General features: G+C 34.9%; 1 protein-coding gene across 2 annotated transcripts; it reads right to left on the bottom strand.

Annotated features, from left to right (window-relative positions):
• Positions 1 to 18,627: 18,627 nt before the first annotated feature.
• On the bottom strand, positions 18,628 to 24,269 carry LOC134531776 (uncharacterized). 2 transcript variants are annotated; one of them, XM_063367676.1, is made up of 4 exons: positions 23,709 to 24,261; positions 22,699 to 23,122; positions 21,652 to 21,825; positions 18,628 to 20,643 (listed from the first exon to the last, which is right to left on the bottom strand). In XM_063367676.1, exons 1-4 carry the CDS (start codon positions 23,873 to 23,875, stop codon positions 18,823 to 18,825), a joined length of 2,586 nt encoding a protein of 861 aa, XP_063223746.1. In that variant the 5' UTR covers positions 23,876 to 24,261; the 3' UTR covers positions 18,628 to 18,822. The 2 variants fall into 2 exon arrangements, with proteins under 2 accessions (XP_063223746.1, XP_063223747.1); XM_063367677.1 differs by having other exon boundaries at positions 18,628 to 21,825; positions 23,709 to 24,269.
• Between the last annotated feature and the right edge of the window lie 1,571 nt (positions 24,270 to 25,840).

The raw sequence follows: 25,840 nt of genomic DNA, 5'->3' as shown, positions 1-25,840 counted from the left end.
GAGATATTCAGCCAGTGGAGTTTGAGTATGAGAGATACAGTGAGATTTCAAGGAAATTGGTTGTTTATTAATTAGGACGAATGAGATTTTATGATTTAGAGTCAGTAAGCATAGTTAAATTTACGACATAATATTTGTTGACAGTTTACAGTTATTAAGGAGAAAACAGAGTAATCTATTTATTTTTATTTTAAGGGTTTGAAGATAAGATTATGAATTTTTTTTTGAAAGTTTCTTGGGCATGTTTGAATAATTTTTATTTGGATTTTAAGAAATTACAGAGAAAATTTAATTGATTTACATTAGTTTGGAAGTATGGAGGTTTAGTGTTCGATTAGCCCTAACTTGATGGTCGGATCCCAAAAGAATGCCGTAAAACCGATAGCCAATTGAGAGGAATGCGGTAGGCGCTTGTGTAGAGAGGGGTTGTGGGAAAGCTCCTTGGGACTGATGGCAGATCAGGGGCCCTAAATAGTGTGTGATGCTGTAAAACCAGTGCAGAGAAAGCCTGGTATGCTTAAATTTTTGGGCACAGGTTATGTAACCCTGGGGTTCCATGGGATTTAGTCATGTTAGCTGCTGTGAGACATTAAGATTTCCAGGCTCCATAGTAAATTCAATGTAAATTTTTGTTTTCTTAAAATAATAAATTTGTTTTTAATTTATTTGAGATATTTGATTTGGAACAGTGAATACAGACCCCGAGGAATAAGAGTTGTCATGCTGTGAGAGGAGAAGGTGGTAGGCCTAAAAGGGTACAGGCACCACAGAGGTTATGTGCATTGCATAATTTAAATATAAGGAAACTTGAGAATTTGAAATTTTGTTGTTGGGTTGGACACCCATAAGAAGAGTATAGGCAGAATTTTTATTGTTATGAGATGTCTAATTTAATTGAAAAGAAGAAAGTTTAAAGATGCAAGGTAACATTATTATTGTAATAATTGAAAGAGATTAAGAGGTAGAGAGAAATAGGCAGTTTTTGTTTGTAAGTACTAAAGTTTACATATAGAAATTTAGTAACTAAGAATGAATAATAAGTTAAGTCTAGTGTAAAAGTTTTTTTTAAGTTTGTTAAGTTAAGAGTCACAAGTAAATTTTTTTTTAGAGAGAATGTCTTTGATAGGAAGTATTAGAAACTTATGGGAATTTTAGGGTAACATAAATAATGTAGGTAATGAATAATAAATAGATGGTAGGTCTTAAGTTAGGATTAACATTTGAAGCAGAATTTAATTAAGAAGAAGGAAAATAAATAGGCCTAATGAAAAGAACAAAAAAGGATTTTATGGTAAAGCATTTTTTTTAAGTAATAAACAATGAATAATAATGTTGTTTCAGGGTAATGTGTACTAATAATACAATTTTTTTTTAGGACCAAAGAACAGGAATTATGTAATTTAAATTAACATGTATTTTTGAAACTGTTACAGATTCCTTAAGATGAGCTGAGCAGCAGTCCAGTTTACAAGATGACAAGAGTTCGAGAGACAAGATACAAGATCACTGAAACAAGAGCCAAGACTGAAGATTCAAGAGAAGAGAAAGCTGGCAGCCATGGACTTACAAGTGGAGATTAATAAGGTCATGTAAAGTTTTATTTTTTTTTATGGAAGACAGTAACTGGAGTTTTTTTTTGTTATAAACATTATTTACAGAACTTTTTAGGTTATAGTAATGTAATGGAACTAGTGAGTTGTGGTAGCTGTCAAAAAGAACTAATACCTTAAGTTTAATTTTTAAAGTTAATTTTCTTAATTTACAGAGGGATTAGTAGTTTTTTTTAAACCTTATTTAGGTTGGAATTTAAATACAATAGCTTATTATAAATGTGTACGAACAGTTCAAGTTCACAGTACTGATAGGTAGGTCAGATGATCTTATTGATTTTGATGATTTGTTGTTTTGAGTTGATTTTTAAGTGTTGTGAATTAGACAATGAAATAGTTCTGAAAACTTAAATTATTTCAAGCTAAGAAATAGTAAAGTTAATTGTAACTCAAAGGACACCAGAATTTAATTTTTTTTTGAATTAGTAATGTTTGAAAATTTTATACTTTACAAGAAAGGTTATAAACAAACAGATCGGATGGAACAAGAATGCAGTAAATCACAATTTCATTTAGAATTATTGATTAGCTTTTGAGGTTATGAAGTAAAAGTAATTATAGTTTAAAAGTTTGAATAAAAAAAAAATGTTTTTTTTTATTTGTTTGAAATAGAAAGTTTAAAAGTTAATTAGTCATGATCTAGGTGGGTGATGGGGTGGGAATTGGCCACTCTTTTTCCCTATAACCTCCCTAACATGGCCTTCTATTACAACTAACAGAAATAAAGAAGAAGAAAAATGAAGAATTATTAGTTAGAATGTTTCTTTCATGAAGATACCTGATGAACTTTTACTGTTTGGAAGAATAGAAGCAAGGTTAGTCAGATATTTTTACTCAGAAGAAGAAGAAGATAAAGCAGTTTTATGACTCGACAAGCCAGAGATTGGTGTTTCCCCTCTGCGCTTCTATTGACTACGTTGTTTACTCTCATGGGATAGCTGGTTCGGCACCATGGAGAGAGATTGGTGGGCATTGTGGTTGCCCCCAGAAGAAAAGAAGAGTAGAAGAGGTTATGGGTGGGTCATGTGAACTGACCTTCAACCCAGGTACTTCGTGGGGACTATTTGCTGTATAGAGAAGATCAAGACTCAAGAGTTAGGGAAAATCATTTGAGGTCATGTTTCCCTTCCTTAAGTTTTTCCTATCAAATTATTTGCCTGATTAGATTATGCTAAGGGTGGGATACTTTATGTTAGCAGTTGAATTAATTAATTTTATTTTTTTTGTGTGTTTACATCCTTGCCCATCGATTGCAGTTTAGTAGTTAGTTTTGTATTTGTCAGGCGTGATGGTAATGCCTGTTGATGATGTTTCAGAATTGTAATCTGTTCGTGATGAGGATGGCACAACTCCGAAGCAGATGTGGGGAGAAGTTGTGAGCTGCCCTGGAAGCCAGTCCAGTAGCTGTTGGAGTTGAGTGGTGTTTGCTGATGGCCAGCCCAGGGAGCTACTCTTCTCGACAACACTGACTTCGAGGAGTTGCACCAACCTTCACGAGATAAGAGTTTAATTAATTGAAACACTGTAAGGACACTTAATTTTTTTTGAAGAACGAAAGAAGTATGGTAATAAACGGAAACCGAAAAAAAAAAAATAATAATAATTATCAAGAATTTGCACATTGTTTAACGAATACTGAGAAACTAAGAACAGTAATTTAATTTGTAAAGAGAGCTTCACTAACAGAACAATTTTTTTAGAATTGAGAACTCGAGCCTCTGAAGGTTCCTGTGAGAACAAACCAGATAAAAGTTTTACATTTAATTTTATGAATACTTGTTGTTTTAAAATAAATCTTATGCAGAATCTAGATGTATGTTCAGACAGCAAGGAACTAAGAAAATTATTATTTTTGTGAAATGAGGAATTTATAGTTATGGTTTAATGGAAAAAGACAATTTGTAATTTTGAGGTAGCTCGATGGGGCTCGAGCTCTGTGAGGGGAGGGTTATGTCGCGGGTTGAAATTTTGCAGGGTTGTTGAAATCAAATTTAGGGACTTTACTGACGGGACTCTGGGCTGGCTGCTCTGTTCACTCGTCAGCGCAAGTGGCGTGACCATGTAATTGGGGCACGGGGCCGGCGCGGCGCGCTGCGGGCTTGCAGAATTTTGTTTGTTTGTTTGGCCGCACGCTGGCGCAGCCACGGGCCGCAGTTACTGGGGCGCGCTGTCGTAACAAGCCGCGCGGTGTGGCCTGCACATTGGGGTAGAGGGGGGGTAGTCTTCCCAGATGTTCTAGTTAGTTGTTTAGTAAATTTGACTTCAATAACGAGCTTTTGTTATGGTAGGCGCGGCAGGGCGCGCGAATTTAAGCGCAAGTGAGTGGTGACTCGGGGCTCACTCAGGCGGAGGCTATGCGTCTCACCTGTGGTCACGAGTTGTTAGTTCGTTCGTGATGTAGGAATTCAAGCTTTCGGGCGGAAGCTATGGTCGACGCCAGAGGCCACGAGTCGTTTAATTTAAGTTAGGTCATAATGTAGTCGTCAAGCTTTCGGGCGGAGGCTATGGCCCTCGTCAGGGGTCACGCGTCATAGTTTTTAAAATGTAATGTTCGTTCGGGATTTCAAGGGCAGGAGAGGCCCCTACGTTATTTTTTTAAAAGTAATCGATCAAGAAAGGCTTTTCGGAAAATGTGAGTATGGACTTATCTTTGTTTTAATTTTAAGTATTAATTATGATTTGAGGTATTCGGAAGGACTAGGGAAGTGTTTAGTGAAGTTCTCTCATTCTCTCTCTTGTAAGGTCGTTCAATCGTTAAGGAAGTAAAGAGATTATTGTTTTAAATTGTAATCCCGCTATTTAAATGTTCTTTAAAATGATGTTGAGTATTTGACTTTAAGAATAAAATAATTTTAATTAAGTATTATGTTATTTTGCAAAATCTCCTTAGTTCAGCTCTCACCAGACATCCTGTACGGGATGACGAACCTATGATCCTAGGTACAGTAAAGTATTTTATGAAGTTAAGACTAGTTGATGCCAAGCGAGTTGTTTCTATGTAAAGAGCTACGATTCTCGCCCCCCCCCCCTCTGAAGGTGAATCGTGACAGAAATGGTGGTGGCACCGGCTAGGTGCCACGTGACAATATGACAAGTATCGGAAAATGAGTCACATGGTTCATATTCGCTTGCCTATACGTCTGATATTGGACATGGTCTGGCCTCGTGATTCAGAGATGCTTGGTATTGGACGTCTGGCATTGGACATTACTTAGTTGATAGGAATGCCAAGTTCCGAAAAAGAAGGTCTCGTGTTTCGGAAACACTCTTTCTGTATGCTTGTCATTGTTTTTCACTTGAACATATCGCAAAATTAGTACGGACAAAGAATACCTCGTGGTTCGGAGACGCTTAGCCTAACTGCCTGTAGTTGGCACTATATTATTATAAAAGTGCACCGAAAATGGCCTCCGTTGTAGGTAACGTGATATCGAGTAACATATTTTTTCAGCCGGTCAGGAGTCCTTGCATAAATTATATACTTTTTGCATTGATCAAGGATCGAACCAAGGAATGGAATCGATCGAATCAATCAATATATTAATTAATAAATTGTTTAATAAATTATTTTCTTTTTTTTCCGAATTCTTAGGTTATTTATTACAGTATTTCAAAAATGTCAGCCAAGATGGCCGAAAAGATGGCGGATGCCACAGTAATATATACCTACTATCACACTGAAGTGAGTAAACAATAAACTTATATGAGCAGGGGCGTAGCCAGGGGGGGGTTTTAGGGGTTCAAACCCCCCCCCTTAGCACCAAATCTTTAATTAATTTCTTATTCATCACTCAAACAAATTTCATATTAAATTAATAAAAACAAATTTACCGTTACAATATTTAAATTTAAGTACCGAAAACTGCTAAAATAGCACTATTTTACACCTTAAATTCCATTTTACACCTTAAATTCCAAATTTTCCCGGGGGAGGACCCCCGGACCTCCCGCTTTAATACGGGGGGGGGGGGGGGGTGAGGCCATGCTTCTTAACACCCCCCATACACAAATCCTGGCTACGCCACTGTATATGAGGACAGTAATTTTAGCTGATGTTGTGTGCACTACATGACACTAGTGCTCCTGGTAGCGAGTATTAAAAACAAGATTGTGATAGCGCCCCCTAGCAGACTATGTGTGTACTACATGACACTAGCTCTCCAGCAGCAGGTATTAAAAATAAAGATGGCGGATCGACTTATAACAAGTGATTCTAACATTAATTCATATTAAAAAAAATTAAGTCCGAAAATGTGTTATTTTATATACCTTATTTAATTCTCCGTCTATTAAATGTATTGATGGCCGTGTGGTCAAGGTCGTATGTTTGCCAACCTAGAGGTTCAAGCCGTTGTCCTTCGAATCACCTCACTTCCGATTAATTATTTATAAAAAAATTAATTTTTAAATCTACAAGGGTTATAATAACACTGGTAGGTAATGGCATGTGACTTCGACTAAGTGTCGCTGGTGTCCTCTAGGAACAAACGTAAGGAACAAAAATGGTTGACATACTTCATCCAAGATATCGACCTCCAACAGACGAAATCAATATGATGGTTGTGATGTCATAATACAAGATGACAACCTCAATCAGATAAAACCAAATGGCGGAAGGTTCTGCCATGACGAAAAAAGCCAAATTCGGGAGGGGGCACTCGATTACAATATGGCAAAATTCAATACTATGGCGGACGTGTTTTCATCCAAAATGACGCCGTAGTAAATTCCAAAGGTCAAGGTCATCCAATATGGCCGCCGTGACGTCACAATCCAATATGGCAGACCCCAGCACCTCGCATTTCAACCTGAACCCTGGCGCCGGAGCCCCTATTATATTCTAATAATATCCACTAATATCCAAGTTTAATTTTATCTGCATAACAGCTATGAAATTTTAAGCATTTTAGAAATAAATATTTGTTCATTGCAAGGTAGCACCTTTCCCTTATTCGAGGATGGCTTCATCGCTCGCCATTCATTCAGATACACTGCTCCTGCTCTATTTGTCTGCTCCACCGCATAAATAAATTAGGATCCCTTATAGCTCCAAGAATAAGCCATCGCCCCTCTCCCTCCTGCTCTCTCTCTCTTTTAATCTCTCACGCTCTCTCATTCTCGCTCTCTCTTCCCAAATAAATTTTAGAAAGTACTTTGACTCTTACGCCATGCTTTATTTCCTGAACTACAAAGAATCGAAAGTGTTAATGCTTTCTAAATCTTCGAGATAAACAAGTTGTTATTTGCAGATTAGATTTTTATATCCAACTCGTTAATCTTATCTTCCAGTCCATAGAAATTTAGTGTTTATCTGTACTTCTAGGTGTGCAGTAAAATGCATTAGTTGATTCACAGAAAATCACAAAAGGAATTTTTTTATTTAAAGGATTAATTTTTGTAAGTAAATTTCTCAAATTATTTAGTAAAATATATAAATTTGTAAAACTTTTGTGTATGTAATTAGTGAAATTGGTATTTTATGAGATAACCTTACTGCAATATAACTTTGCTAAGTGACCTAACTTATTTCATATTAGATACATTTTATTGTATACTGGGCATATTTTTGGTTAATGTATTTTACCACACATTGTGCACTTAGTCTGATACCTGCTGAGTGTCTAATTTTGATGCAAAAATCATTCATTCCTATTTGTGTGTGTGAGTGTATATATATTCATATTCACCGTATTTGCAGTCACCAATTTATATCCTTTTCCTGGGCTTGACTTGTCAACTTGACTCCACCGTACCAGTATTTCGTACAAACCTTTCACTAAATTAAACATGCCAATTTGTCTTCTTAAAATAGTCTTCAGTTGTTAATTGTTAAGTTTCACAATCTTACAGAAGTCTCAAATGTAAGGCCCCTTGTACTTAAAAACATTGATTTGACCTCATTTTCTTGAAATCCAATATTAAACTTTCTTTTATTAAACTTGTCTTTCATCTCCACGAACTCACAACTCTGAGACAATTTACTCGGTTCTGTCACGTAACTATTTACATTTTTGTCTTTCCTTGTATCACACTCACATTTGTTCATTGAATGCAATATGATTATATGGCTTTCCTTAATTTTTCTGGATTTTTCTTATCTTTAGTACTGATATTGAAGGTATTTGATATATGAAGCTCTTTTACATTTATTTTTTTCTAACAGAATTGCATTATATATAAAAATATATATCCGGTATTTGCTTGAACCCTCTGACGAACGCATCTACATAAAACATTCCTGTTTCAACTTGCGGTGATTTTTCGCCTTGGTTCCACACAGGAAATATTTATAAATGGAACCGACAGCTTCTAATCATTCATCGGTGCTTATCCTATATTCTGCTTAGCTTTCATAATTTTCATTTATTCCTACATGGACGATCCATTTCACTATTTTTCCTATCTTCTCGTTTGATGTCTCCAGTTCATCTTCCATCAATCTTCTTCCTCTATTGTTCTTATTTATACTGCACAAAAAAATCTTTATTTATTATAATAAACAACTTAATACTTCTTATAATCAGCTTATCAATATACATACAAAAGGTGGCGTATGTAGACCTACATTAAAAAAAACATATGAGCGAGACTTTCAGTACTCGCGAGAGATGTGTAGCATTTAACCTCGGTAACGAGAAAATTCATATGTTCTGATGTTCCAAAAACACATATAATTCGAAACTCAACCACCAAATTTAACGCAGAATTCTTTTAAATAATACCAAGCGTGATAAATATACGAAAATTACGTTTCAAACTATAATTATTCTCGGCGCGAATCCCAAGTAGTTTCCGCCCGCCGCTAGAACTCAATCCGGAGCAGTTACATCGACTATCGTATCATTCGATTTGCAGACCAAAATTTGAAACTATATAATAAACTTATAGTTTAAAAAACTAAAAAAAAAACGCTTCTATCGTTGAATGAAATAAAAATTAAAAATAAAACTTAAATTTAATTTTTGTCCAACAGCCAAATAATGCACCACATCTCTGTATAACTAAAAACGTGGGGTGCTTGATAACATTTGTCTTAAATTTTCTTTCACTAACTTTAGGTTATAATCATTACGAAAATGAAAGAAAAGAGCACCTCACGCTTTTAGTTATACAGAGTTGTGGTGTATTATTTGGCTGTTGAACAAAATCTTAATTTTGAATTTTATTCCTTTTTTAATTTTTAGTTTATTCAACAATAAAGGCGTTTTTTTTTAGTTTTTTAAACTCTAAATTTATTTTATTTTTTTAAGTCTCAAATAGAATGTCGCCATATTTGAAACAGTTGTCATTAGCCATTTTGTACTTCATTGTTTACCATAGCACATTAGCACTACAGCACTACCACAGAAATACAGACATTAATTATGTAATTAATAAAACTTAAGACAACAATAATTGTTTTAATTAGCTTGCCAGTTAAAAATTGCTATGAAATTAAATAATAAACGTTTATGGCTTTGAAAAACTAATTTGAAGGGATATATGTGAATTCTAATTAAAATGAAAGCTCTTGACCGTCTTTCAAGTATGTGTCTCCAGGCTTTAAACTCGGCAGGGATATTCTTTATATTACATACACATTAACTAAGTACGAGGTTTTCCTACAATCAGCCTCCAAGGCGGGTTACGGGAGTGTTAATGATTTTAGGGCTTTAACACCTCCTCCGACACATTTTCCACCACGTCCCGACCTTTTGGATCGGAAAAATTCCAAACCAAAGAAGAATACATTTCTAAAATTTTCTAAATCTAGGCTCTTTAACCCTTACCCCCTCCGAGGGGAAGAAAATAAAACCCCGGTCACATTTCCTACCATAACCTGACCTCAGAAACTCTCTAAATCTAAAAGAATATAGGTACTTTTAAAATTTTCGAAATCTAAGAGCGTTACCCATTCCCCCGGGCATATTTTCCACCATTCCCCGACCTCTTGGATACTCAAAAAGCATGGTTATCACCCATAGTTCGAAATTAGGTTTTTTTTTTTTAACCCTCAGGCAACCCCCCCCCCCCCCCCCCACTCACCCCTTAACTCTAAGGTCTTAAGTTATTAAAATATTTTAATGTCAGAGGTTCTTTATATGTATATGCAAAATATCAACACATTTGGACGTCTTAAAGTGGTTTAAAATTTAATGTAAAGATTTTAGTACAAAGTCCATTCATTCATGAATACATTTCAAGCTAATAAAAGCGTGGTAATGAAACGAATCCTATAAAAGCTAAAATAACTTGAAAAGTAGCATAGATTTGTCAGAAACAGAAGTAAGAGGGTGGTAGTGGTGAGGGTGTCTGCTGCCTTGGAACCTACATCTTCGATGACGTCACGGCGGCCATCTAATGTCAAATTGCCAGAAATTGCCGAAGATTGACACACATTTCCTCAAAATTCCTAAAAAAATTCCACATTTAGAGAAAAATATTCCGTTTTGAGGGGAAATTTCCCGTTTTATTACTCGAAAAATCTAAAATTTGAAATTATAAATGCCTCAAGACTTTTGCCTAATAAAAACCAAAATTCCTCATAGCGGCTTAAATTACCCATGGACAAGCCGCACTAAGCCGCTGAGGCCATGACATTGACCTAACTGTAAACTTGATATTCTTTAATTTTTGACAAAAAAAGTCCAAAAAAATTCCTAAAAATATAATATAAATTTTTTACTTCAAAAGTTTAGTTACTCAATCCATTCCGGTCCTTGATTCGATTCCCGGCGCGTGTAAAAATTTAATTTATAATAAAAGTCTTTTAAAAATTCTTACTTACAATTTAAATAAGTTATAATAAGAATCTTGCCTATGTCATATGCCCCATCATGGATTCTAAAACTTCCACCATTTTGAATTGTGACATCTCGTCCCTCATCTTGAAATTCCGTAGGTATATATTATGCTAGAGATTCGGGATATTATTTTAATTTAATAAATAAATTATGCTAATACAATTTTCAAAAATTAAAAAAAACGCACTTATGGAGCTTGGAGTACTTGGCTCAAACTCGACGAGAGCAAAAAAAAAATTGCGACGGAACATTCCTCCTCGGAAGCCACCGGCAGACTGACCTCCCATCACTAATGCCAAAGTAGGTATAGGCCTACATATCGCAAGCTAGTATGACGTACATCAGCCAAATTTTTTTTTCTGCTGGAGGCAGCCGTCTTGGATCGAACACAACGTTTTCGTCTGCTAGAGGGTGTCTCCGCCATATTGATTTAATTTTTATCATTCTAGAGTGCAGTTATATGTATTGTCAGGGTGCCCGCCATCTTGACAACCGTCTCGGCCGCTATCTTGGAAATCTGTATTTATTAAGCAAAATATTAGGAAAAAATTGCAAAAATTAAAAAATTACAAATATAGTTGTAATAAAATTAACTTCTGTCATTTTGAAATAGTCCACCATCTTGGAAATTCGTAATTATTATACGATTTTAATGTGAAAAAATGTGAAAATTCATAACAATATTTTAATATTAATAGGGAAAGTCTTAAGGAATTTGGAGGAGTTTTGTGTCAATCTTTGGCAATTTGACACCAAAATAATCGCCGTGACATCATCGGAGATGTATGTTCCAAGGCAACAGACACCGCCACCACCACAATCCTACTCCTGTTTCTGGGGACATACCTAACTATACTACTTTGAATAAAATACTAAACCCCGTCTTTGGACATGATTTTTGACAATGAATTTTATTAAAATACTACTCATCTTGTTAAAATTCATTAAACAGTTAATGCTATTACCTAAATGTTTCCATTTGGCTTTGTGAACATTTGTTCCCGCCATTCACCACAGATGGCAGCATCGTTATACATTTACATTTCATGCTACTTCCTTTCTATTCGCGTAATTACTCTTACCAAATGCCGTATATCGAGAGCTATGATGTTACACATCAATTAGCTCCCTTCAAAAAGACACCTGTTTCCTAGCCATATTGGCTGCACTTAATTCATTACAGCATACTTTTTTTTTAATTTTGTTCTCAATGTTAGCAATGCGTTATAACTGTTAATTATCTGCTATAAACCTATCGATTTTTATTATTGCAACTTCCAAAAATAAATCGTGGAGAAAAGGTCAATATTGTATTAATAATTATTTAATTGACTCTTTGATGATTGTACTCAGGGCCGTTTCATGAGAATGCGAGGCCTGGGGCAACAATATTCGGAGGCCCCCCCCCCCTTTTTTATTATAGTGATAATTTTCAAATATGAAAAACTCATATTTGTATTGACATGTATGTATGTAATAACTAACATAAAAAAGGATAAGAAGTACCATAATGAAATGCAGCCTGTATACACAGAAATATGAAACATATTTATGCATGGAAAACAAAATAATGTATAACAACAAACTTTATAGTTGAAATGGAGTAATATTTCATAGCCAACACCCACCCTCAATATTTCTATGCTTCATTTACGAAAATCTCAAATCGTTCTCAAATATTTACACAATTGTATGAGTTGCAGATCCCAACCAATCAAAATTACATATTTGATAACTTACTTTGCAATAAACTTCTTCCTTGCCTTTTTAGCAGCAAACAAGTTAATGAGTCCATCAAATGAAATGCTGTTCGCAAGATCATGTTCTGTAGAAATCACCGCTAACGAGTTTAATCTCTCTTGTGACATGGTAGATCGGAATTGATTCTTCAGAACTGACAGTTTTGAAAATGATCTTTCACTTTCACAGTTTGTGATTGGTAGTGTCAAATACAAGCGCAGTGCTATTGCTATATTTGGAAATACATCAATTATATCACTGTTATATAAGTGCTGCAAAACCTTTTGTGGAGTGAATGATGCAACACTGTCTTCAACTTGTTGCTCTCTGAGAAATGATGATAAGTGTAATAATTCATTTGTAATAACAGGCTGCAGATCCTTTCTGTATTTTCTGACCAACTCGGTAGCACTAGATTTGAGTTCATCTTCACTTGCTGTAGTTAAGTTACAAAGAAACCTAAATGTTGAGGCAATATCTTTGTAGGAAGCAGCTCTCTTCTCCAGTTCCATGCGGAGCTTATCAGCAATGCATAGAAATGTGGAAATTCTGAAATTCTCGCGGGATGTTACAACAGTTGAAAGTTCGTCTTTTCCATCCAAAAACTTTTTATTTTTGGAAGATCTAGTATCTACAAAAGTTTGTAACACATGGTTGCTTAGTTGTGTTGCTTTAACTTCAATTTCATCAAAATTATTTCGCAAATCGGAAACAAAATCTTTCAAAGAATTCATCAGTTGATGACCAGTTATGACATCGAGTTCAGGCTTCTGTAGATGCTTGGTTACTGCACCGAATCTTTCCATAATGTCGTACCAAAATACGGCCATAAAAGCAAATTCTAAATATTGCATTTTCTTCATGAGGGAGTTCGCTTCCATCCTTGTGACTTGCGTTTCATTTTTTTCGTTGAACATATCATTAAATGCACAGAAAATCTCATCATAATGAATGACGAGAGTTTTCAATGCATGTTCTCTGCATGACCACCTTGTTTCCGACAAGCTCTTGACAGTGATTTTTGGCTTTCCGCTATTTTTTGTGCTTTCCGAAATAACTCCTTCAAGAACTGACCACCTGTGAGTGGAAGCAGCGAAAAATGAGTACAGTTTTTCTAAAAACAGAAACAGTTTTGTTGAATGAATACATTCACCAACACTGTTTTTTCCTACTAAGTTTACTGAATGTGCTGCACATGGAACATACAGCACAGAGCTGTTTATTGATTTAATGTGCGCTTGTAGGCCCTCGTATTTTCCTGACATGTTGGCTGCATTATCATAGCTCTGACCTCGGCAATCCTGGATATCAATAGTGTTGTCTTTTAGAGTACAGGTTACAACTTCATTTAAATTTCTTCCTGTGTGGCTGTAAATTGGAATGAAACACAAAAACCTTTCCAAACTGTTACCGTTAAGGCAGTATCTAAATACAAATGATAACTGATCTGTATGGGAAACATCAGGTGTAGAATCAACTATCAGTGAATAATATTTGGCCTGTCTAATCTCATTTAGCATGTGTTTACAAACTTCGTTTCCCATTAGCTCAATGAATTCTTCCCATATATCAGAAGAAAGATACGATACATGACCTTTTCCTTTGTTCCCATGTATCCTTAAATGTTCCTGTGAAAAAGGATCAAACTGAGCAAGGAGTTCCAAAATTCCTAGGTAATTACCATTACGAGGTGATCCAAGCATCTGATTATCATCACGAAAAGGAAGACCATGACTGCACAAAAATTAAAATTTTACAACTGCCACTACTCTAACAAGAACATTCTTCCAGTAATTTGTCTCAGTAGTCACTTGTGCATCTAAATGTGAAGAAATTGACATTTCCTTATTTTTTCTTGAAACCCATTTTAAAGAACATGCTTTGTGTTCAATACTGTTTTCATGCTCTCTCAATTTTTCTTCTGTTTTCTTCCAATTAGAAAAACCATTTACAAATTATGATAGTTTACAATTACTGAAAAGTTTGCACGCAAAGCAAAACACATTTCCCGTACATTTAGAGTAAAATAACCATTTTCTCTCCTGTCGCTCTCCATTTTCAAGAACTCTCACAAATGCAGATGTTGTTAGTTTACGAGTACATTTTGGATATTGCCTAGCAGAAGCTGTGTAGTCTCCATCAATATTACTAAAAAAGTCCGGCCCCTTATCAACACAATAACTAATCATTTCGTCTGTGATATTGCCAGGCCATGCCGCAGGATCTTGCTGGATCTCTTCTATTAACACTGCACTATCAAACTCTACACTTCTTTCAGTCCTAGCACTGTTTCTAGAAGTTATGGGAATTTCTGGAGTTGTGTTAATGAGATTACAATTATCTATTTTAGTTACTTCTGTGTTTTCTTTAACTTTATCAGAGCTTGAAAGTGGTAAAGTCAAAGGCAACTTACCATCACAATCACATGGTTCTAGTGTTTGAGGAGGTTCATGGTTCTTTGTGAAGAAGGCTGTAAGTTTTGGAAGTTTGTTTATTTCTTCTTGTTCTCTTCTTTTTGCTTTACGTTTGGAAGTACCACTATCAAATTTACGTACACTCATTTTGTGACATTATTATAAAACACAACCAATTAGCAATTATTATCAAACTAAAACTCTCGTGTAGTATCAAGGTCTGTTTACATTATTCCCGCCTGATGGACTTCTCTATTGTTGAACACAACTGCCAACATGAACATCCTAAACAAGCTCGTATGATTCATAAACCAACAAAATCATTAAAAGAAATAAAATCATAACTGCAAAAACAAAATTAATAGCTTTAAAATCTCACTAAAAACATATTTAGTTGCACAAATAGATTAAAACAGGGATATTGATTGTTGTTCGTCAATCTTACATTAAGAAGTTTTACGCGTACATTAATTACATGACATCTGTTGGAACTAAAACGAATCACACATCACATTAATCGACCACTCGAATCGAACAATAGCACCCGTAGCTCCACAATCGCTGTTGTGGTATGTAATGAATCCGCTCGCTTTGTCCGCACCACAGTAGTTATCGGCGACCGGCGTCGATGTCGGTGACTTACTCAGTAGTTATAAATAAAACCATACAAGTTACAGCACGGTGTGGTTTTATTGTGGAATCATTCTTTACAAAACTAAATAAATAGGTATCTAAATTTAAAGACAAGTTATTATTATGCCAGATATAAAATGGGAATTCACTTTAAATAATGATATATTTTTTTAAATAAAATTTGAGGCCCCCTAGAATGTGAGGCCCGGGGCAAATGCCCCTATTGCCCCCCCCCCCCCCCTAGACGCGGCCCTGATTGTACTAGATCGTCAGTTTCCTAGGACTAAACGACATGCTGTTTTCGGTCCTATAAAATTTTTTTTTTTTTAAACAAGAAAAGATTTCCTTGTGTTATAACACCTTCATTCATGGGCGCAAATCTGTAGGATTTCCAGGGGGGGCCCGTGAATTCTGTGGTTTAAGAATTTTGCGCTAGAGGTCAACCGAAACAAGTCTTCTCTGGATGATAAGCTCGTATGTTATACACTTTATTTTTACGTTTGCTTGATATTGAAAACGGCAACAGGTAGACGCTTGAAATATTCACAGAATATTTAGTTATATATTCACTTTAAAAATAAATGATTAAATTAAAATAAAACAATTATTTAAGGGGGGCTCCCATACAACAAACGTGAAAAAAGAATAAAATTTCACAAATGATGTATTTCTGTTGCCGCTATAACAAGAAATACTAAAACAGAATAAAATAAATATTTAAGTGGGGCTCCCATACAACAGACATGATTTTATTTGCCGTTTTTATATATAATGAATGGTACGGAACCCTTCGTGCGCGAGTTCGCCTCGCACTTTGTCGGGTATTTTTTATGCCACATCACATAATTACTGCGATTCAAATGCTGTTCGTGAAATTCTTTGTTCACAGTTTTTGATGCGCCCTAAAAACCGAAAGCGCCAAAGCTAATAAACGGATCAACATCAAATGAATGATCGAAACATATTAAAACCCTTAAAGCCTATTTTATTTAGTAAAGGCATCAACCAGGTAAAAAAGAAAAAAAACTTAATGACACAAATGAAAAATCTCGGAGCTAGAACTATGAAATTTATCCTACAGCTAATTGAACCACATACATTTCTCGGCTTATATTTAGTATAATCAGTATTTTGGCATTGAATTATTTAGTTAAAATATGCCGCTTGATTAGTTATTAAGGGGAAGGTTCATAGACTAAAAATCGCTACACTTCCAAATCGTGTTAATTTTGGTAAAATGTGAATAAAACCTTCGAAATCAACTACCCGACCACTCCGCCCGGTCGGTATAAGTACCTGTGTAGCTGGGAGCAACGGTCATTCGAGTCAGGCTCTTCATACGGGGAGGGTGTGCTTCTCCTCTCTCCTGGCCGGCTTTAGACACGCGAAGACGGTTGGCCGCCCCCTCCCCCTGAATGTGCGGGTTCTACCCGCGCATGCGCAGGACACGGCTGAGGGCCGCAGTGTTGCCGGTTCTACTCCACCCGACCAGGGCCACGAGCCTCCGCAGCCGATGGAGGTTTACAATTCGCCGCGCCGGCCGGTGAGCGAAGTTTGACGGCCCGTCGGGAAATTGTACCTTCGCGCGCACTTTAGACATCAACACATTTACGTGCTGTACGTAATATTTTATGTTAACTAAGATTCACTATAAAACCATAATACACATTTAAAAAATATTTTTATTATTATTTTCACTAACATTTCAAACATATATCTTTAAATGAGACGTTAAAAATATGTTATATTATCACATAATAATTTAAAATTTGCTCACGGTTAACTCAGTTTTTGAAGACTCGAAGTTATGAGAAGTAATTTATATCTCATACTGAAAGAAATAAAATCTTCACTGAGTAACTTAAATCCAATTACTGCTACAGTAAATTGTCTAATTAGAGGCGTTACTATTAAATATCACCGCAGGCATTGTACACTATTTAAGGGGATGGTTTACACCCCAAAAATCGTCCCCCCCCCCCACATACACACACACACACACAAATTTTGCGTTGACACTTGTTTTGGGATCTATGGACAAATTCAAATTCGAAGTCTTTTTATTGTACACGATAACACTTTACAACTTAAGAGTGGTTACATTGACACTCCAGAATCTTTGCTCTTTTGCCAATTGCACAATCGGTTACATTATTAGAATTAAACATCATAATACGCATTACACTAACATAAAAGGAAAGTTTAAAAAACCTTTTATGACATGAGACGAAAAGGGTACAAACATTTTCCGAAATTAGTACTGCGGTGACGGCCACAATAGGTAGTCTCTTATAAATATACCTAACAATAACACACGTAAGTACATAAAATTTGTGTCATACTATGATTAACTTTAAATAAAAACAAAACCCCAAATGTTTTTTTCGGGTTACAATACTAGCAATTAGCAGTGTAAATACTTGAATATGCAGTTTAAACACTATACTGTCGAATATATTGGTCAAACAATTTTTGCTATGTTAAATATCAATTTTAATATTACCTTTTTTTTAAATTCTGTATTAAATTTACATTGCATTAGTAACTAGACGACTTTGCTCATAAAGATACTCAATAATATTTATTTGTAACATTAATATCCAAGTTATAAACTTAAAATTAAGTGGCAGCTTATTTTAGCGTGGATAGCTACGGAGCATAATTATACTTTTCTTGTCTAAACCTGACAAAATTTTGTTTTAAAATAAAAATGCTGGTTTCGATTACAAGACAGTATTTATTCTAGTTTTAAGAAATACTAGGTGAATTAGTGCGTAAATGCGTGATGCTCATGTAATTGTCAGGTTTTCAAGCAGCGTTCCACACAGGCTTAGTAATATATGCCTATCATCGTAATCTATGTGCATTGACAGTTTCATTAAAATCTTAACTTTAACTTGGTATATTTCCTGCTTTTATCACAATTAGCTGAAAATAAATAACCATACCTCCATATATATCATGAAAGCCCAGTTTACAATCTCATCGTTACGAAGAAAAACATGCTGTCTGGACCCTCTCTTTCAACTTTTATCATTGCTACTTTACAGTTTCTACAAAATAAATAAATACATATACATACATCAGCAAATTCAATGTAAAACAGTGAAACATAGTGAGTTATAAAAATAACATTTAACAAAATTACATATATGTACTTTTTTTCAGAAATGATATTTGCAAACACTTAAAAATACTTAGCAGCAATTACAGTTTTTAGAAATAGAAAATAAATTTTATTAAAATTAAAAAAGAAAACATACTACAGTTTCATCATTATATGTTATTCTGTTTAGCGAATATCATATGTGTTTCTATTATTTCCTATTTTATTTATTACGTACTAGATAATATTTGTGTTCTAAATTACAAACGGAAACTCGGCATTTACTAAGTATATTTTCTAAACATCATAATGTTACAAAACATAAAGTTAACCCTTTTTATTTAAGTACACGATGAACAGAATAAAAGTGTATATGTTCATATGTTTTGAAGGATTCGTATTGAAGTTTTTTGTAAATAATACCAGTAACAATGGCACTGATGCTGTTTAACATACGTGGATTACTTTAAATGTAAGTGCAGGTAAAATTTATGCTTATTTGAAGGCGAAAAAACATCACAACTTTACAAAAGAAACTAAGATTTTTTGGACTTTTTTGCATTTATTTCTTCTTTTGCCTTTGATATATACTCTGGCTCTCTCACTTGTTTTCCTCTAATAACTCGTGAATCAACAATTTCGGGTAGTAAACACTTTTTATAGAATCGCGTGAGTTTGGGCAGCATTTCATTTCTCCAGAAATCTTCATTTCGTTGAACTTTTTCAACAAACAAATCTTGTTTTGTGTCAGTCATGACAATTAAATAACAAAAATCTTTTTTTGTTATATTTAAAGTTCCCTGGATCTGATAGAAGTGATGATGTGTGGTTTTAAGCTGTAACTTCTTGCTGGCAATTTCTTGGAGAAAGAATCCTTTCTTACTTCTGGCCAGCTCTTGAAGCCCAGTAGATATGCCTGATGGAACACATTTTACTTCAATTGTAGCATTTTCTGTGACCACAATTCCATCTGGACTAGCTCCTAAAAACCCATTTTCTACATCTATGTACAGTCCCCTCTTCTCTACATTCAAGCCTGTTAGTGCTTCGAACCTTTTAATAGCAACATGTTCATTGCGGCGACCGTATTCTGTAGCTTTGGTATTCACAGAGGGTTTGTACAAAAGATTTTTCACCAAGTTCGCACATGGAGTTGATTCTTTTCTTCGGCACACTGTTCCAAAATTACTAGCTGTTAAGCGTACTCGCCTAAGTTCATGCCAGATTATACAATTCGCCTGATCTTTAGTTTGAATGGCAATTTCTTCTTGCTGCTCAGAGGTCACATTCAGAGATTCAACAAAGTTCTCACACTTTTCTGCTAGCTGTGCATCTGAAATCTCGTCACACGGATCATCTTCTACTTGTTCAGAGCTTGGTCCATAGACGATGTCTGCTGGATGAGTTGTATCAGTTTTGCTTCTTTTCTTTTTAGGGAAGTCGTCATGGAACTGCAATTTACGGCGTGTTAATGTCTGCTGTCTCTTTCGGATAACCTTATAATGACTCAGTCCAGGGCTTCTTCCTGCCAGTTTCCTGAAAGGGCTTATTTCCCAAGCGTGGCCTTTCTGAAATCTTAAAGCCGCGGCGTGGCATCGTCTTTGAAAAGATCCTCTTTGAGTAAAGTTGAGACGTTTTCCAGCATTGAACTTTGCAACAAGACTCATGTAAAATTCAGCTGCATTGCTTGTTTTATTTTCCACAAGTCTTGGCGCTTTTGCTACCAGGCTTCCTAAAAGACCTTGAATATGGTCAAACAATACAGATCCGAGTAAAATATTTACCCTTTTACCATCAGATTCATTGCCTTCGCAAAAGTAAGGTCGGCACTCAGAATGGTCTCCAAATACATGATTTGGACCATTTCGCAAGTCCTTAATTAGGTCTTCAGCTTTCTCACCCACTTTCCCACAGTGCCTTATGGCACCTCGTGCTGCAGAAGTTAGCCTTGGAATGACTGATTTGAGCATCCGTCGAGCCTCTGGGTCAAAACTCTTATCACTTGCCAAGGTATGCAGGTGACTGGTATAGTTGCGTATGCAATGGTTAGCACATTCAAGTTTGTGCACAAAACGTCCATAAGGGACATTTTGAATGATTCTTGCATAAACACTAGAATCTCCATCACCCACGAAGTATTTGTACTTTAAACCATGCATTTGTATACTGTTACAAAAACCTTCTACAATAACACTTTGCTCCATCGCTGTGGATGGCTTTTGTTGGCTCCAGTTTTTGTAGCAGAAATGTTTTTTCGGTTCTTTATCTGCTCCCGAATGAAGACGACAGATGGTACAATACTTATTTTTTACGCCCAAGAACAAAAGTTTTCCTGTTCTTTGGCCTATGATCACTGCCTGGAAAGAGAAGTTAAGAATTAGTTTATTTATGTTGAAGTCAAATCTATTTAAAGTAAATTTTTTTATGTAATACTAGTAGTATATATTTTAATGCCTATGTATTAAAGAACTCAATTTATTCAGGTTGAAAAGAACTTAATGTTTTTTTCTAATGTAAGAGTTACATCTATTACGAATTTTATTACAATAGTGAAGAAATTCGTGAGTAAAAAAAAACATTCAAACATCCTAACATTTACATTCTTGCATTAGAGGAATGGGATTATTTATATTCCAGTTTTGCACAATAATTTCCGTATGTAGTAAACATTTTTAGATGGTTTAATATCATGAACATTTCTTAGTACAGACATTAATAAAATAGCATTGGACTGAACCTAAGATCCGAGAATCACCAACCAAATGGCAGACACATTGTTAATGAATCGACTAAATCAAAATACATAGGTGGCATACATAGGAGTATATCCATATACGTATGGAAACGTCATCCAAATATCTCACTTGCAGAAAATGTGGATTAACCATACAGGAAAATTAGGAGATCGAATTCATATGAGACGTATATGGTCTGACAACCTCGCATCTTGCAATTTCAAATATTTTGATACTGCTTGTAACAAATCTTCCGTGATAAATGTTTCGAGTCAACATAACATAGGACTTAGCTTTGCCCACTTGTTGAAGTCAACACTTTTGAACTGATGTGATTATCATGTTCGTTGTAATAATGAGTGAAATAATAATTATTTCCTTTCAGTGCTTACATAATAAGACCTTTTTTTAAATATATGTTATTACAAGTTATAGGTCTGGGAGATATTATTTATGCCTTGAAATTCATATATATTTCATTAAATATAATTAAAATATAGGAAAAATCCAAACTAGCGGGGCCTAACTTAGCCAAAGAAATATGTATTTCGTAACAGTACCTCAGCCCTTTACTTCTTAACAACTGCGACATTATTGAAATTGATATTGTTAGACCCGTAAGTAACTTACCACTCCTGAAAGAGAGTTGTATTTATGCCCGTAAGAACGCTTGGCCCATCCACCGTCCACAATGACTGTAGTAAATGGAATGCCATCTTCGTCTACATCTCCTTCTTGAATAGCCAGAGCTCTTTCTTCTTTCCCTGCATCTGATATGGTTCGGTCCAAGTTCTCGCTCCAAACCTTAAATACACTCAATGAAATCATATACCATCGCCAAAATACTATAATACTACATTTTACAATTTCTTAGATTTTCGTAGCAGCAATTGTAGTCCTAAAAATATTTATTATGAATAAATGTGTTTCTCCCTGAAACAAATCTAAGATGTTTAGTGATGTATTATACTGTAGACATAAGATGATTTCAAAAAATACTACTTTAGAATGGCATAGGTAGTCTTTGTTTTGATTTATTGTTTTATTGGGGTTGTGAAATGCGTTACTTTTGTGCTATTTTAATGTGTTGCACCAGTTTGTAAGCGAGTAAAAAAAAATCATTTGAACTGTTCAGTTTTTCACATAATTTGTGCAAGTGTTTCAAATAAAAGCTGAATGGGGGCTTTTGCAAGTAATCAAAATAAGGTTAGCATAATCAGATTTTAAATTTTTTCATTAAACTGAAACTTTAGTTTTATTTTATTTTGAAATTTGTTTTGACGGGCATGGATAATAATACAGAACATTTTAAACATGTTTGAGTTGCACTAGTTTGTAAGCAACAATAAAAGGATTCACGCATTTATTATGTACTTATAAGTAGGAATTAATTTTCTTTATATGTGCAATCATTAACTTTCTAGATTTTGTACTAAAACACTAATTATAAAACGTAGTTTGATGATATTTTGTTCCTAAATGAATAATTTCCTTTGCTTTTTGTCACTTGACTTATATTGTTTATCTAATCGAACATTTGTATTTTAAGATCCTTAACCGTGCCCCGTAAAATAAGGCGACTATTAACCGGTGATGGATGAGTAGTGAAAAGTAATGTACTAAGATTAACATAATATTTTATTTTATTTGAAAAAGAAATTAAAATTGTTTAATTACCTTATCTAGTTCTACTTCTTTCTTTATGTAAGTGTTCTTTGACATTGAAGGAACATTTAAAATGCTCAGAATGTTTTCTAATTGTGTGAATCCGATGCCAGATGACACAGCAGCCCATGCCCCCGTACTATTCATTACACTGCTATCACATTCTTCATTCTGTATCTCATATTGTCGATTGCAGCCATCACATTCCATGAACCACTTACAATGTAAGCCATTTCTGATTTCTTTTTTGAATTGGATTGTACCCAAAGTGCACTGCTTCTTGTGGCTGCTCTGAAGGCTAAGAATTTTGGGAATTACGTATGCAGGATTGAAGAGCCGGTTTCCTTTCAGATTATCCCAAGAAGAACCTCCTTGATCAACTTCAATTAAAAGTGGTGGCATACTATCATCCAATTCTGTCTGTTCATTTTCATTCCTATATGTAACAAAAAATATAAAAACCACATATTTCAATTAACTTTAAAATAACACAAATATTTTAAAGCTAAAAGAGGTAGAAGGTGTATGATATACTTTAATTTTTTTTAAAAACAAGGTGATTACAGTTAAAAATCAAGTCTCAAGTTTTGCATTAAATTGTATACAAATGTATGCAAAAAAAACCTACTATTTAAATTTTTTGCTATTGAATTTTTTTTTTATTATATATTCTTAGGCAAAATAACTTAGGGACACGTTTTCTGCCACGGACTATATACGGGCTTGGAACCTCGGCCACGCAAGCCGTTGCCATGAAGCTGCAGGCCGGGGGACATGTCGGTAAGATTTTTTAACAACATGAGTACGTAAAACGCATTACCGCCGTTCACATTTTTTTTTCCAGGGAGAAAATGTACCCCCGTTTCTTATAATTATTTACTCGTTGTTGAATTATTTTCATGTTGTTGCCAATCAGAATATAGCTTTTCAATAGTTTCTACTATCAAGTTTCATTAGCGAAAATAAATACATGACTTTGCTGTTATAAATTAAGTCTAATTAAAAATAACAGAAGTACTTACTGTGATGAAATTTCATGCGGTTCAGTTTCTTGTGCACTTGGGTTGCTTTCTGCTGTTGATACTGTTGCAGAATTGTTAGAAGTATTCTGTCTTCTCCAGTAGGCAGAAACCGACAAAGCTCTTTTATTTCGCTTAAGATTGCGGTAAGACCTTTTCCTCTTGCCCATTGTAAATAATAGTAAAAATTGCGCGCACTGTGTCACCACTACAGAGATTTCAAACTACTAAATATCGACGACTTGGCATCGCTGTGCCAGCGCGTGCCCTACACAGCCGGCGAGCAACGCACCGAGCGAGCATTGCACTGCGCTCTGTTAGCGGAACTGACAACTATCCGTTAACCTTGCAGTATAGGAGAAAACGTTTGTTTTTGGTTATTTTGCTCGTCTATTGCTCTGATTTTAATTGTTGTACTACCAAAGTCAACATATGACGTTACTCCTTTAAGCAAGACACTTACTTATCAAAAATAATACACTACAACGTCTTAAAAACAAATATTTTTACTAGAAAATTTTCATATCAAACATCAAAAAATTAAATTTAAAAGAAAATATCAAATTATCAGTAAGTATGTTTAGACAAGTTGATGCCCAAATGACTGACGATTTATTGGACATAAAATTCAATACTCGTTTATTTTTATTGCACGTAGAGACGTACTATTTCTGATGGTGCCGAAGCTTTAAAAAGGTCTGATTTCAAAAATTGTTATTAAATTATGTAAATACATTAATGCATTTAACAATATTCCTAAAAATAGGCTGAACATTCCTCTTTAAGATATATCATACGATATCTCTATAACTTAAATCATGCTGGCTCAGTTTTTGATCAAATGACATGCCAATTCGCAAAAATGCGCCCTAAAAACCGAAAGCGCCAAAGCTAATAAACGGATCAACATCAAATGAATGATCGAAACATATTAAAACCCTTAAAGCCTATTTTATTTAGTAAAGGCATCAACCAGGTAAAAAAGAAAAAAAACTTAATGACACAAATGAAAAATCTCGGAGCTAGAACTATGAAATTTATCCTACAGCTAATTGAACCACATACATTTCTCGGCTTATATTTAGTATAATCAGTATTTTGGCAGTGAATTATTTAGTTAAAATATGCCGCTTGATTAGTTATTAAAGAGATGCGTTTGCTTCCTTATTAACTTAAATACGGATGTATAACGTTTAAATACTTCTTTCTCAGTCTTACTTCTGTTTACTCGTGCAGTGTTGCAGTTATCAAATAACAATTTTTATAAAGTGATTATCGGCCATGAATTGTGAAAATTATCGTTTGATAATAACAGGGGAGTGATTTTAAATTCCATATTGACGAGGAAAAAAATTATTCCCTGTATATTTAAATGTAACGTACAGAGCAGCTAGCCTTACAGAATGGAGATGAGCTAAAACATTCCAAAAAATGGTAGGTATATAAGTTTCAGTTCGTAAATAAACTAAATTCTGCTATAATTACTGTTAAAGTATTAAGTTGTTTATTTACTGGAAAAAATAACGTTATATAATCACTTAAATAAAATATATTACCTAAATAATAGTCACTACTTATAAAACAATCAAGCTTACCAGGTGAGAATCAGATTCTGTTTTCCGTTTCTTCCGCGTCACGAACTTATGATGTTTGCCAAGAAAGCAGAAGACTGGCGCACACTAGAGCAAAACCACTTTAAAAACAGACTACTTGAAACCTATAATACTGTCGTTTCAGAGGACAATGTAGTGTGGGTAACAATGGGGAGGAAAGCTAACGGAACCCTACCCTAGCTTCGCCCTTTGGAATGAACGGTTTCTATGAATTAAGTGTTTCAAAGTTCTCACTGGAAAACTCCATACCATGGCTTTCGCAGAAGGGGTAGGGAAAAATAACTACGGAACTCGAAGTTAGGAATGTAAAGCATGTCAAAGTGTCTGTCGTCGTTGTAAATAATAATCTGATATATATATATATATATATATATATATATATTGTGTACACCATTAACTTTAAAATCACGAAGTGGGCCCTCCCAAGGAGGGGCCCATTAATTCCGGAGGGGGGGTGGGCGGGCCCCCCTGCCCCCCCCCCCCCCCCGGGATCTACGCCCATGCCTTCATTAATAGTTTTAC

Source organism: Bacillus rossius, chromosome 5, assembly GCF_032445375.1.
Source record: "Bacillus rossius redtenbacheri isolate Brsri chromosome 5, Brsri_v3, whole genome shotgun sequence".
Lineage (NCBI taxonomy): Eukaryota > Metazoa > Arthropoda > Insecta > Phasmatodea > Bacillidae > Bacillus > Bacillus rossius.
Note: the sequence above shows the minus strand (reverse complement) of the source record. Positions and strands in the feature narration are given on the sequence as shown.

Bases quoted from the DNA above. Each gene is read 5' to 3' on its own strand.
- LOC134531776 (XM_063367676.1), bottom strand. From the start codon at position 23,875: ATGGGCAAGAGGAAAAGGTCTTACCGCAATCTTAAGCGAAATAAAAGA. The intron at 21,826-22,698 runs GTAATTAAACAA...AGTGTATTTAAG, and splicing joins AAGAAGTAGAACTAGATAAG to GTTTGGAGCGAGAACTTGGA. The intron at 20,644-21,651 runs GTAAGTTACTTA...TTCTCTTTCCAG, and splicing joins ACAACTCTCTTTCAGGAGTG to GCAGTGATCATAGGCCAAAG.